The following is a 14,913-nucleotide window of genomic DNA, read 5'->3' as shown; positions in this document are numbered from 1 at the left end:
ACTGGATAAAACTAGAATCTGACTAGTAACAAATATGTCTCTTAAGGACATCAAATATTACAAAAAATGACTTAATTTTTTTTTATGTAGCAACTTTCAGGTACTATGTTAACGCAATTGTTTATTACCCAATGAAAGGTGTGAAAGAGAAGATCTAATCGGATTAACATGAAGCATTTTTCTAGACTTCAAACTTCTGCTGAGCTAATTATTGCTCCTTGGGCTTGCCATACGGTGTGTAATCAGGAACGTTATTAATGACTGTGCTTGAAGAATTCCTCTGCTCTTCCTGCTAACACATGTCATGCTGCTGTGAAAAAAAGAAGCCCATTATGAGGTCCGAGTACAAGACAAGAGTCATATTAATTAGCCTGCAGTCCACTCACAGTGAATAAGCTCATCCTTCTAGGATAACTATAGAATCCACGAGCCAGACATTTTGATTAATGCGCTCCTTTAATTATTCCTGGTAGGTCTTTAAATAAAAGTGGAAGGGGGGGAAAAAATCCTTGCTATTCGCCACTGTTCTTCTTTTTCACTTGTCTAAAAGGCCAAAACAAACATTAAAAGGACGTTTCTGTAAAGGCTAACCCATCTTGCTTTGTCTGTACAAAATCAGATAAAGAAATTAAGTTTTTCTCCTTTTTGTCCCTTGTTAAGTTGTGGTTTTCAAAGATTTTGTGTTATTTATGTGTTCAATCACACGGCTGCTATCTGCTAAAAAAAAAAAAAAAAATACAATAAAAAGCACTTGGAATAATATTTAATTTTGATTTTACGAGCAGGAAAAAAGTACATACATAAATACAGTCAAATATCAAAACGAAGTACATTGGTAAACTTGTAAACATAAGAACTAAGAACTTATTTCCCTTATTTAATTATTATTTTTTTGAAAGTTAGAATTATCTGCCGTCCGGTGATCCAGTAGAGGGTAGCTCCGACACTCCTGGGCAGCGTTACTGGCCCGTCTGAGCTCAAAAAGTGTTGGAGAGCGCCGGGCTGCGGCGCTGCCCGTCCAGCCCCAGATGTGTGACAATCTGAGATGATCGAAGGCTGCCCATACGGCCTCTGGCACGAGACTCGTACAGCTCAAACGACGTCTTTCTATACCTGCAAAAACACTGGCTGTTATTGCACAATAAACCAAATGATGCACAAAGCAGCGCATCATTTTTGATTTGAAGGAAAATGTCGTAGATTTCAAAATGCTTTGCGAATCTGGCACTTCGGCCCTCTTTTCTCCCATACCGCTAAATTACCTCGATTATAATTTTGCTAGGACAAAAACTATAAAACCAAGTAGTTGTGACTCACATCCTCAAGAGCAGAGAGGACAGAACCACTGACAGAGAAGAGGCAGCCATGGCAGCCGATCCCATCCAGGGCTGCAGGACCAGGCCAGCGGGCATAAACACACCTAAACACACACCGTCGGATAAACACGCTGCCCTTCTACTTAATCCAGAACACGAACTCTGACTGACAGTTTCAGCTCCCACCTGCGGCCACTGGAATCCCGAGCAGGTTGTAGATCAGAGCGAAAACAAAGTTTATCCTGATCCTGCGCACCGTCTTCTTGGAGAGCTCGATGCTGGCCACCACGTCCAGCAGGTCGTCCTGCAGGGTGGACAAACCCTCAGGTTGAGACCCCTCCAATCCACCAATGCGAATCCACACCGCCGGCCACCCACCCTGATCAGGACGATGTCGGCCGCTTCGATGGCTACGTCTGTGCCGGTGCCGATGGCGATGCCGACGTCAGCGCAGGCCAAGGCTGGCGAGTCGTTGACGCCGTCCCCCACCATGGCCACTCGATGCCCTCGGCCCTGCAGCTCCTGAACTTTGGCCACCTTATGCGACGGCAGCACCTCTGCAAACACTTTCCTGATCCCCACCTGCAGTCGCGTGTAAATAAAATAAAATAAACTGTAATCAAAAACCCAAATCTATTACAACCCTGGTACACAGTTTAGTTGTCCGCTGGTGTCTGTATGAGAGTTTCACCTGTGCTGCTATGGCTTTGGCCGTTCGCCTGTTATCTCCGGTTATCATGGCCACCTCGATGCCAATGCTGCTCAGGGTGTGCACCGCTAATGCTGACTCCGCTTTCACGGTGTCTGCGATGGCCAACATGGCGCACAGAACGCCTGCGGAAAGCACAGGCAAAGTCAGTGTGGTGAAAAAGACGTGACGAAGCCCCTTAGTCCGTCCCTCACCATCTATAGCCACCAATATGGCGGTCTGTCCTTTGGTTTCGTGGCTCGACATGGCGGCGTCAACATCCGCTTTGATGTGGTGGCCATTTCTCCTCATCCATTCTCTGTTCCCGATCAGGACAGAGTACGATGCCCCCTCAGCTGGAAGCACACGGAAAGAAATGTATTTGCACACTTTAAAAACAAAATTAAGATAATATGAAGATATTCAGATGTGTGCTAATGAAACACCAAGGTGGAAAGGCAACAGCAGTGATCTCTGAGAAGCAGTTTTTCGCTGCTTATGAATATGGGAGGCAAATATGAGGCAAATTTGAAGTTTGTCTTTCTACACACAGAAGGATTATCCACAAGAGATAAAAAAATAAATAAAAAAACGCACAGGAAACGCACGGTTTGGTGCATCTACTAAACCTTTGAATGAAGGGGAAGAGAAAAATCTGTTCAAATCTTAAGTCAAATTTTCTGACAATAATTGATTCGATCTCTGTTTATGTTTCAAAAAGTGGCCGGTATGGAACTAACTAAAATGTTTTAGTTTGATTCTGTGATTTAATGAAGGATAAGTGCAAATATGGTGCAAAAATGAGGTGGAACTGAAGTTAATTTGTGCCTCAGAACGGGGTGGATTAACCTGTGTGGGTGGGCTCGTCGGCAGACAAAAGCCTGCTTTCTTCTGTGGTTACTCCCGGCAGGAAAAAGACCTCGTCGCTCCGCTGCAGCAGATGTTCCACGCTGGACACTCGGCAGCTGATCCCGCAGCCGGGAACCGCCTGGAAGTCCTGGCAGTATCCCAGAGCGTCCGAGCCCAGCTCCTGTTGAGCGCACGCACGTTTTACTCGGGACGCGAAGCAACGCAGGCTGCCGGGCGGCGCGCGCGTGCCAAACCTCTTACATCTTTGCAGTATTTCGCAACTGCCGTGCCCAGCGGATGCTCGCTGCAGACCTCTGCTGTGCCGACCAGGGCCAGGATCTTTCTCAGGGGCATGCGGGCAATTTCCCATAACACCAGCACGCGAGTCACCTTTGGTACGCCATTTGTTATCGTGCCAGTCTTATCGAACATCACCACATCGATCTGTAGTCAGTCAGGGAGGAGAAAACTCAAGGACACTGTACTTTTTAAGCAGGAAAAGTATTTAAAATGTAGACAAAACATTTGTTCCTGAAATGAAAGATAAATGAAGCAGTGACAATGAGATGGGGGGAGAAACAGTAGTTTTATTTGTAAAGATCTATGTGAGAAATTATATAGTGATAAAGAAGTTAACTAATGTAATTGTGAGACTAAGGAACACAGAATAATAACAAGAACCAGAATCAGTCAATCAAAACCCCTGACAACTCAAAACAATCCAGATCCTGACAAAATCACTGTAACCCCATGCATAAACCATGGCCAGCTGCTACAGATTTTTCAAACTTTTTGTTTTCCTTCAAATCCTGGCGCCACAGATTTCCGTGTGTTAGTTCATTACCTTGTGCGCCATCTCCAGTGGCTCCCCTCCTTTGATGAGGATCCCGTTTTGAGCCCCGACTCCTGTTCCCACCATTACAGCTGTCGGGGTTGCCAGCCCCAGAGAGCAGGGGCAGGCGATGGACAAAACCGTGATGGACGCCTGGAAGGCGAAGCGGACGATAACTTCCGCTTTGGAGATGTTCTGGTTGTAGCCCTGCGCAGAGGTCGAAAGTTAGAGATTTGTGGAATCTGCTTGTGTATTGGCAAGTGAAACTATCCAAAATCCCACATACCGGAAAGTGTTGCTTCACTAAGTCAAAGTTGACAAACCCGACAGAAATCCAAGCCACCAGCGTCAGCAGGGACGCGAAAATAATGAAGGGCACAAAGTAGCCGCTGATTTTGTCTGCAAACTGTTGAATCGGTGCCTGAGCAAAAAAAAAAAAAACTAAACAATTGACAACACCCACAAAAAGCAGCAAGTATATAAAAAGCTTTTGTCGAATGGTAAACTCAACCTTTGATGTTTGTGCCTCTTCGACGAGTTTAACTATCTGAGACAGAGTGGTTTCAGCGCCGACGTGAGTGGCTTCCACCAGCAGAGCACCGTGAGCGTTAATGGAGCCCGCAATCACCAAGCTGCCCACTTTCTTACCGACAGGCATCGGCTCACCTGGCAAAGAGGAAGTGATGAGGTGTTAACGAAGCAACAACACCTGCACACACAACTGTTCTCCGTGTACCTGTAATTAAGGACTCGTCCGCCATAGAACTTCCCTCAATCACTTTTCCATCAATGGGGAACTTTCCTCCAGGGACGACTTTGACGATGTCGCCCCGCTGGACCAGCTCCACCTCTATCTGCTCCTCGCTGCAAAGTACAAATGCATCATTGCAATTTATCCAGCTGGATTATTGCTGCGTAGAGTTTCACATCGAGGGCTTTACCTGACAACACGGCGATCGGGTCCTAACGTGACCACTGTGGCGTCGGTGGCCTGGAGTGACATTAATTTGGCCAAGGCTTCTGAGGTTTTGCTCTGAAAACGTAGAATGAACATCCGCTCAATGAGGAAGGCATTTGACTTCATTGTTAAACTAAATTAAGGGATATAAATGGATTTGACCCGTTGGGGCACCAGACCAAAGTCTGCGTTCCTCAATTTCAGATTCGTGATTTTTGCCAAACGTCGTCTATTCTGTATGTGTATTAGAAACATTTTTGATAGCTTCACTCTAATGCCACAGATTAACATTAACAGTCTATAAATAGAGGAGGGATGGGCGTCCTTAGCCAATGAGTTAAATTTGAAGTCATTTGCGAAAAAAAACAAAAACAGCAGAGAAAATGTTCAGAATGTATTTTTTTTTTAGCATCTTGGGCTCATAACACAACAGCGACTGCAAAAACCCAAATATATTTTTCTCTCTCACCTTTGCAATGTGCTCCAGCCATCGTCCGAGAGCAATAAACACAAAGAGCATGGGCGGAGTGTCGAAAAAGGTGGCGGGACTCTGGGCGGCTTGCTCTGCTATGGCCACAACGAGGACCACACAGGAGTAGATGTAGGCGATGGAGGTGGCCAACACGATCAGCACGTCCATGTTGGCCGCGCGGTGTTTCAGTGAGCGATATGCCTGGACGTAGAAGTATCGTCCTCCGAAAATCTGAGCAAAGAAACCCCAGAGCCTCGTAGCAGATTTAAACAGGAACAATCGGCTGGCGAATACGTAAAGAGAAACTTTCTATCCAGATCTGTCGTGTTCCTTGTACCTGCACGGGTGTGCAGAGCAGGAAAAAGGCCAGGTTGAGGAGGGAAAGACCCGGCAGCACATTCTGTTCCTCAGGCATGGAGCCTCCGTGCTGTTTGTGTTGGATGTCCATTATCATCATGTAGATCATGAGGCCCATGACTGGCAGGCCAAAGACCAGGCTGAGCAGGAAGGAGTTCTTCCATCTACGGGGAAAACAGCAGAAAAATATAAAACTACTTTATAATGCGTATTTCAGTTTTTTGATGTAAAAGTGTACATTTTCAGTGAATGAAGGGTGTTAGAGAATTGGATTAAAAAATTCCTACAAGGCCTAAACCAGGTCTTGTTGATGAATGGCCGAGCTTTCAACACAAAACTCACAGGTGCTTTAAAAAAAAAAAAAGAATCTTGTCAGTTACGACATTTAATATCCCTCCGGGATGAATAACATATTTATTAAATTGAATTTAATAAATTTTTAATATGACATTTTATCATAAATTCTGGTTCTGAATAAACTATCTTGAGATTCGAGAAATCTCAAGATGATTTTCAAAATAATCACCCATTTGAACTAACAATTTTTTTTTTCCCAACATGTTTTAGTCAGAATACTCACTGTCGGATTTCCTCTGAGTGGTCGAGGTTGTTTTTGAACCCAGCTTTCTCCAGACTGGCCTCAAATCCAAGGCTCTGTGATTACAAACAAGAAGTTCCAGTCAAAAAGTTACATTTGAAACCAATCAAAAACACAAAACAAGACCTTAAGATTACGAATACCTGAATTATCCTGACAATATCACGAGCTCCGAGGATTTCTGGGTCAAACTTGACGTGAGCTCTTTGGGTGGCCAGAGCCACAGAGGCTGAGTGGATGCCTTTGGTCGTGATGAGTTTGGATTCGATTTTGTGCACGCATGACGCGCACGTCATTCCCGTTATCTGCAGATCCAGCTTCCCGTGTGCCGCTGCATTGTCTTCTGATAGCTTAGCGCCAAAGCCTAAATCTTCTATGAGCTGAGTCACTCCGGATGGATCAATGAGATTTGGATCATACTTCACTTCCGCCTTTCCGGCCATCAGAGACACCAGGATTGCAATGATTCCTGCAACATAAAGCGGAGTCTATCACTAATGACGGAAACACCGTCTCAGAAGCAGGATTGCTCCATCTCACCCTTGTGTTTGAGGGTGTGTTTCTCAATGTTAGCCACGCAGGAGGCACAGGTCATTCCCGTCACACGAATGAAGCATTTCTCTGCTTTCATTTCAGGGGAGCTGATGCGGCATGTCGAAGGGGTCGCCTGAGATTCAGCACCATTGCTCAGTCCCAACCTGCTGATTGAGCGCAGGTTTGCAAGGTCTTGTTTTTCCTGATTCTGAAGAGGCTCTGAAGGAAAAATGAAGCAATCTCAGGAAGTGTGAAGTCTACACAAAAAAAGTTCAAACCAGTAATACCTGAAAATTGGAACTGGAAAACTCAACCCTGACAGCACAAAGTAGTAAAAAAAAAAAACATCCAAGAATCTGAGCAGCACAACATAAGCAAATTATGAGACTTCCTAATTGAATAGTAGGGATTGAACTATCAAAGAAAGTGTTGTCAAGCCTAAAGAAATGTAAGCTTTTCATAGTAAATCTGCAAGTATTCAGGCCTGGCAAAATGCTGAACTGGACAATTAATTCTGTGAGGACAACTGATAATTGACCGGAAAGGCATTTCTACTGAAACAGAATCAACACAACATCCCTCCAGAGCTCAACCATCAGATTCCGCTTTGTGACTTTGACTAAGACCTACGAACTTATATTGTGGTGGTGAAATTCTGTTAATGAAAGATAAAACGTCTTACCTTCAAGTGAAGCGTCAAAGCCCATTTCCTCTACAGCTGCCCTAACATGCTCTGGATCAGTCAGACTGGGGTCCAAGCGTATTGTTGCCTTCCCTTCCTTTAACGACACCATTATGGACTTCACTCCGATCATCTGACAGATCCTGCCCTCTATGGACTGCACACATGATCTGCACGTCATCCCACCAATCCAGACAGTTACAGTCTGAATGGGTGCATCGATTAAGTCACTCTGCCAGTAGCTTAGATCTCCGTCGGATGAATCCTCAGGTAACAAAGCGGCATCAAATCCCATATCTTCGATTTTATCTCTTATTTCCTGCTGTGTAACAAGGACAGGCTGATATACGATTAGAGCTGTTCTATCCTGCAGAGACACCTGGATGTGTGAGACCCCTGGTAGCCCTACAAACTGTCCCTCGATGGCCTGGACGCAGGACTGGCATCGCATCCCGTCCACTTTAATCCGTATGGCCGCTTCAACTCTACATCCCAAGGTCTGCAGTTGCCATGCGATCTCTTTGGTTGTGGTGATGGAGGTATTGTAGTCCACCTGGAGTAAGCTATCTGATACAGACCAGATGATGGCAAAGACTCCGTTAAGATGTCCGAGAGTGGTTTCCACAGCTTGCTGTTCAGAGGCGAGTCCCAGAAGTTTGAAACTGATTCTTGAGATAGGTTTGGCCAACAGGTCGAGTTCACTCTGGCTTCCATACTCGTAAGCCAAGTTGTCAAAGGCGGTTGGGTTGACGTCAGGGCCATTCCTCTGAAAGGGTGAAAGCAAATGCATTAATCCTCACTTATTTATCACTAAACATTTGACACAAGTAGAAGCAAGAAAAAGAAAGGAAACTCAAGATAATCTTTGAGTCAAACGTGTAAAATACAGACACATGTTCATTGGGGCCTGCCCATAGCAATGCATAAGGAGAGCAGTGACTGACTTGCGAAGCAAGTCAGTCACTGCCTCCATGCATTGCATGGCAGGCACCTATTGTTCTACACCCAATAGAATGTTTCTTTAATACGTATTATTTATTATTCTTCCGTTACCGTTAATGCGGCTCGCCGCTATGAGCCCACCCACAAAAGTGGTATCAAACGCATGCTCGTTCCCGGGAAGGGAGCTATTACTTTTGGTGGGATTTGGAGTTACCATGGCGACGTAAAAAGCAAAAAACGACCCCAAAATCACTAACGAGCTCACCAGGTGCAAGTCTCGTCGTCAAGGGGACGAGGCAACCAGTAAATCCTGAAAATACCCTATTTTTGAGGATTTTCTGTGTCGTCATAACCTTATGTAGAGACGCCATTCAAACTTCATTTTGTAGATACGTCCGTGATCTCTTTTAAAGTGAAGACAGCACGTCAATATGTATTATGGTTTGTCCACAACTTCTTTCTAAGCGACCCAAAGTTTTTGATTTTTGGAAAAATCAGAGTGTGAAGGTCTCCGCTAGAGTGAGAGTCAGAGTGAAATTTCGACCCCAAATCATTTTTTAACTCGCCCTCACGCTCACAAATATTGCATGATTGGTATCAAACTTGGTCATGACATTGATACGCGTGCCTGCTCCGGTCAAATGTTTTCAAAAATTATCTAGCGCTTACAGTTTTCTCTCCAGGTGCTTCAGAGCAAAGTCATGCGCCAGGGTAGCAGACAGATCTCACTGATTCACTTCCATGTATTTCTGATAAATTTCAGACCTTGGCACACACTTTTTTTATCTCATCGCTGTTAATACTGTGAGTGAGGTAGAGATATGAATGGCGGGACTATGTGAGACGACAAATAGCCCTCTCATATGCTTCAAACGGTTTTCTAATATGTATTACGGTTCCCGAACGGGAACAGTTTTTGCCATGCTTTTTTAGTCAAACTGGCTGGCTCAAACAGAGAATTGTCTCCCCCTGGATGTCTCACTCACAGCTGGCAGAGAGGATTATTTACCATGGCAACGGAACCCAGAGCAGGGAGAGCTGCTGAGGACTACAAATACGCATCACTGTAGTTCGAACTACTAGTTCAGTTAAAACAGAGGAGGACTGAGATGGCCTTTAGAAAAACTTGCTGCTATGGGCTGTATATAACTAATTTAACCCTGTCACTGTTACACATGGGATGAGTCTAGCCCTTTGAAATGAAGCTTACTGAAAATTTCAAAATAAAAGCCCTTGAAAATTTTTACATCAGGTCATTGCTTTTTTGAGCGTTATATGACTGATTTAATCCAATGACTGTTACACATGGGATGACTTTGACCCTTTCAAATGAAGCTTAACAAAAATTTCAAAATAAAAGCCTTGGGAATTTTTACATCATGTAATTGCTCTTTTGGCTTTATGTGACTGGTTTATCCAAAGCACTCTTACACATTGGATTAGTGTGGGCATTTAATATGAAGCTTACTGCAAATTTCAAAATAAAAGCCTCAAAATGCCCCTTCTGATAGTGCATCACCGGAGGCGGTGCAGTGATATCATTCTGCATTATCTGTTTATCCGAGGTTAGGGAACTGCCTTGCGCAGCAAGGCAGTTCATTAGCATTAGCCTTTTAGCTTAAATAAGCTATTTTCTATTTTTCAGACTTATTAGCCATGTTTAGTATACTTAATGGAGTAAGTAAATGACAGTAAACATTCTAATGATACCCCACATGCTACTGAAAGTATTTATGCTTATATTAGCATATTTGCTCATTTTAGCTAATGCACTTGCTTTATCATACTGAATGTTGCATGTCCAGCTTACTTAACATTCTTGTGATTCTCCACATGCTATTGATTACATTGCAGCTTTCTTTAGCATTGATGCAAATTGTTAGCATCAGAACGCTGGGTCCAAACCGACGGGCACACTTTGGCAGGCCCCAGTTAAATTTCTTCAGGAATTTTCTAGTTGCTGTTTTAAGCTTCCAGTGTTTCTGAGATTTCACAGCTCTATGGGAACAATTAAGAACAAAAAGGCAAGACACTAGACATAATGTTTATTTATTTATTTATTTATTTCTGGTCCATCTCCAGAATGTTTCCTGAATCCTTCAACTATATCACGTTGCAACTGGGGCAGTCATTTAAATGTCTGCTTCCCAGGCTCTCAAACCCAGTGTTGTAGTACAATTGTTTTGATGGTCTCGGTCTCGGGCGCTGAGGACTCGGGATTTTATTTCAAGACCAGTCAAGTCCGCAACTGTGGAAATATCACTAAACGTACAGCACACTGTCCAGTTTATTTGTTAACATGTTAACATGGTAAGTCACGTTATTGCTTGGATTTGTTAAAGTGACTTACCAATTAAGTGTTTCTGTTACTCCCCCCACCTTTCACTCGCGCGCGGCGTTTTCTTTGGTTTTCTTTGAGTAGCAGAAGATGTCTGTCTAATCGTCAGTATAAATCATAAAAAATTATTGAAAAAATCAGATGGCGACGGCTAATTCAGCAGCGCTTCGCTTTCAGAGACGGTTGGGACTACGTCTAACTTTTTTAGTCACTTAGAAAAGAAGCTCAAAGAAAGGTAAGCTACGTTGAGGCGATGTTAGCAAAGCTAGCCGTACAGAGACACATAAGCATTTGTGATGAAAAAACAAACAAACAAAAAACAAGTCACTCACTGCGCTCAATTATTGTGCGGAGATGTTGACTAACTTGTCGCTTATATGGGACAACACTATGTCCAAGTTCTTTCTTCTTTACTAAGAAGAAAACTGGAGCCTCACTGAGAGCCGTTCTTTGTTCTTGTAATGCTCTGCAGCGGTAGCTATCATTATTTTATTTAATTATATACATTGATATGTATTTAACTAGCAAATAAATAAAGCACAAGAACAAAAGAGCACGCAGAGCATGCGCATTGCTCTTTGATTGCTTTCGTTCATTACAGTATTGTGCTACCTGGCTTCATGCAGTGGGAGAGGGTGAGAACAGTCATGCTGAGCGCTTTGTGCTTGGTTACTTCTTGCTTGTTGCTCTTTGGTCAGTGTTCATAGTTGCCTCAGTTGCTATGTTTAATGGTGTAAACAGTGGTGATTTCTGACATGAATTATATGGGCAAATGGCCAGGGCGTTAACTTTGTAGATAAGTTGGTTTAATATTGGTTAAATTTATTACAGCTCTAAGTATTTAATATCTAGGCATTTTTATGGGAATGTGAATCTTTCAGATCACATTTTATTGTAACGCGAGGCGCTGGTCTTGGTCTTGACTCGGTCTTGTCTTGGTCTCGCGTTAGGTGGTCTTGACTACAACCTTGCTCACGCCAACCTCTTCTCAACAGGATCCATGTTGGTTTGCATCTAAATTAGCGACAAAATGCAGAGATAGGTACCCTGCTCAGAGGTCTTTATTTTATGAACTTCAATATATTGTGCTAAGATATTATATGGAGGACCAATACAAAGAACTGCACAATATGGAATTGGAAAGAACGGCATTACTAATTTCTTTCAAAATAAAATTTTGAAAATTTTGGCTTGCACTTGATTTTAGAGATCTTTATGCTGTTACCCGATGGTTTCTCTGTTTCCACAGAACATTTTATATTTCTACTTTGAAGTACAATCTGGGCCTGAAATGTAAAAATCAAATCAGGTCCAGAACATTTCTTTATTATACAGCACAATTGGAGGTCGTCATCTCCAGCCCAGCAGAGCCAGTTTGGGGGTGGATAATAACCTCGTGAGTGGCACGATTCATAAGCCTGATGGCGTGACTCCGCTTAAAGGCACCTTATTACTGCGAAGGGAAAAGTCAACCCTTATTAAAAGCTCCTGGATCACCACTGGTCAGAAGTTTTTAGCGTATACCACACCATTTTATTAAGCACAATGGAAAATCTGAACAAGATTTTCACAGCAATAGTTTAAAGTATAGAGTCCACGCTGATTATAACTCAGATATATCCTCATTGTGGAATATGGATAAAACAATGATGCAGTCCAGTCAACACCAATTTACCGACAACTACAGTTCAATAAATAAAAACTCAGCATGAACTGCCTTTTAGCCGAAGCAGTTATCCTAAGCGACAGCAAATTCCCTTTTTGGACATAGAGGCAGATAAATGAATTTGTAGCCTTCACCACCGATGGCTTATGGCATGGCTGCACAAACATAATATCAATCATGTTGTACATAAGTTATGCAAATCTGATACAAAACTTTGCCTTTAAATTTATTATGCTCTGTAAAAAAGAAAAAAAAGGAGAAATACCACATGGATGGGAACCAATTATGTGATTCAGTAAAGGTGAAATAAAGCAAACAATGCCGTGTTTGCTGTTCAAACAATAAATTACAACAGAGACAAATGACCTGAGAACCTTTTATATTTCTAAAGGCTCTGCAGAAGTCAGTGTAAACATCTGCAACGCACGACAAACTTAACGGTAGCTTTATGTTTGTTTTTGAAGTAATTGAGCTCATCAGAGCAAAAATAAAGAAAAAGAGCGGCATCGAACAAGATTTGTCACTACTAGTGGCTTAATGATGACTCTAATGCAGAGCTGATTTGCAGAGTAGGGCGTTTAATGAAAAGATTAGCAAAGATGACGACGCGGGACCCAGAGCAAAGACTGGGGAGAAAACCAAAGCGACAGGAGAAACCAGTGAAGATTAACGCGGGGAGGCAAGCGTATGTACTGAGGATGATCTGAGAACCAGAAGAACAAATCAGAGGAAACTAGAGACAGCTGGAAGAGAGAGCAGACAGAAGGGAATCAAAGGATGAAAACAGCTGACAAGCAGGTTGGCAGGTGTGAACGTGTGGAAGAAGACTAGTGGAGGGAAGATAAAGAGATAAAACTGAAAGAAGGGAACAGTCGTCCAATAGAAAACAATCATAAGTACACAAAGGAAAATAAAAAGAGGAAAGAAATGTCTGTAAAATTTTGCCGATATTCCGCGAATGTCAAAAAACATTCGCCGCGCCAGTAGTAAAGTGTTTCCGTCGCAGTTTTACCAAATTCCATAAAGTTTCTGTTGGGACAACAGCATTGAAATTGTAATTTAAGCACCATGAAAAAGTTTGAGCTACATCTGCCAGACGTTAAAGTGTCACGCAGGATATTTTTTAAAACATGTGGCCTAACATTTGCAAATTGTATTGTATTGTATTGTAATTTAAACATGGTAGATAGGAATGCATTGCATACAGTAAATTAGAGCTGCTACTATTATGGTACAGCTTCTGAAGGGAACAGAAATATTTGGTGGCAAGTATTGCTAATCTGAACAATGTGATATTTCACAACCCCAGATGAGGAAGTCTTATTTAGACAAATAATATTTTTCATGAATAACAACTTAAGAACTTAATGATTTTTGCTTCATGTATTTAAGTTTGCACCTTTCACCTTTATGTTTTCCTAGAAGTGACCAGGTCAGGTTCCAGAAAGAAACTGTACGGGAAAAGGGATGACCTTATTTTGTTTGACTGCGTTTTACTCTCTGACTAGAACTAGTGAACGTTTGAGGATTTATGTTACGTCGTGTGATGTCTTAGTGACCCATTGGACCCAACAGATAAGGTCTGCTAGCCAGTGGTTGAATGTTTGAGTGTATTCCAGCAGAGAAAGTGTGCCGGATCTGTAACCTAGAGGCTGTTGAACTGAAATCTTTCTCCGTTGTCACATATGGGATTTTACTGTGGACGGAAATCAAAGCGTTGCATGCGACAGAATTTCCAAACAGTTATTTATCATCATGTACACTAGCAGTCAAAAGTTTGGACAAACGTTCTCATCCGATTCGATAGGAAATTGCATCCAAACGTTTGACAGGTAACTGTCCGAAGATCATGTCCTTTGGCCAGATAAGGGGAACAATTTGAACACCAGAACAGAAAAAACGTGTGGCACAAACCGAATCCAGCATTTTTAGAAAAAGAAAGAGCCTCATGCCAGAGGTAGAAGTGTCATGGTTTGCTGGAGCAGGACCTCTCCGGGTCACCGAAACATACCAGTGGATCGACCAAGGATTCACTGAGAATAAACAAATAGAAAGTCCTGGGCTTAGTCAAAGACTTACTAAGATGTTATATAGGGTGACATGAAATCCATTATGTATTGCGTAATATGAGGTACATTTTGGTGTTTATAATTAAATCACTTTTCCAGAGATAAATACACCAACTTCTGTCTGTTTAGAAATAAAACAAACTAACAGTAGTTGTGTTAGACTTTCACGAGTTAAAACTCCCGAAGAAAACTTTATATCTAAAGTCCTGAGCCGCTCCAATAGTTCTCCGATTAGTGCAAATGTTCCTCAGGCCTACCTTCAGTTCCGTCGCACACAGTGTCGGGTCGCAGGTAGAGCCACAGGTGCACACCGGCTTACAGCCACATTCAACCATACCAATCTGCTCCCCGGACTCGAACCCGGACTGCTTTTTCGACCCTTTCGGCGAAAACATGTCGGAGCTGAGCTGAGCTGAGCTGGTGTTCGGCTAGTCTTCTCCAGAGAAAGTAAAGAGGGCAAAAGTCCACAGGGAGAGAGAGGGAGCGAGAATTTTACGGAGGTACGAGGTGAGGAGCACGCGCTTTTTGTACGTCATTTTTCTCGTAATATTTTGCGGAGTTATTTATTAACGTAGAAACTAGAAGCATCCAAATAGACTCAAATAAAGCGTC

At 42.8% G+C, this 14,913-nt stretch overlaps 1 protein-coding gene across 1 annotated transcript; it reads right to left on the bottom strand.

The window, feature by feature from the left end:
• Positions 1 to 763: 763 nt before the first annotated feature.
• On the bottom strand, positions 764 to 14,791 carry atp7b (ATPase copper transporting beta). Its single transcript, XM_044110486.1, has 20 exons — positions 14,559 to 14,791; positions 7,287 to 8,052; positions 6,611 to 6,823; positions 6,214 to 6,539; positions 6,053 to 6,126; positions 5,453 to 5,636; positions 5,113 to 5,346; positions 4,627 to 4,718; positions 4,422 to 4,549; positions 4,197 to 4,351; positions 3,972 to 4,106; positions 3,698 to 3,892; positions 3,115 to 3,297; positions 2,854 to 3,034; positions 2,220 to 2,360; positions 2,008 to 2,150; positions 1,695 to 1,898; positions 1,503 to 1,620; positions 1,318 to 1,420; positions 764 to 1,113 (listed from the first exon to the last, which is right to left on the bottom strand). The coding sequence occupies exons 1-20, from the start codon at positions 14,694 to 14,696 to the stop codon at positions 978 to 980; spliced, it is 3,849 nt and encodes a 1,282-aa protein (XP_043966421.1). The 5' UTR covers positions 14,697 to 14,791; the 3' UTR covers positions 764 to 977.
• Positions 14,792 to 14,913: the final 122 nt, after the last annotated feature.

Source organism: Gambusia affinis, linkage group LG24 (genome assembly GCF_019740435.1).
Source record: "Gambusia affinis linkage group LG24, SWU_Gaff_1.0, whole genome shotgun sequence".
Lineage (NCBI taxonomy): Eukaryota > Metazoa > Chordata > Actinopteri > Cyprinodontiformes > Poeciliidae > Gambusia > Gambusia affinis.
This window is presented reverse-complemented; position numbering and strand designations above follow the sequence as displayed.

Excerpts from the sequence above, each read along its gene's own strand:
- atp7b (XM_044110486.1), bottom strand. The coding sequence starts at position 14,696 with ATGTTTTCGCCGAAAGGGTCGAAAAAGCAGTCCGGGTTCGAGTCCGGG. Across the intron at positions 1,899-2,007 it reads CCAAAGCCATAGCAGCACAG|GTGGGGATCAGGAAAGTGTT; the intron begins GTGAAACTCTCA and ends ACGCGACTGCAG. Across the intron at positions 1,621-1,694 it reads CCGACATCGTCCTGATCAGG|GACGACCTGCTGGACGTGGT; the intron begins GTGGGTGGCCGG and ends TCCACCCTGCAG.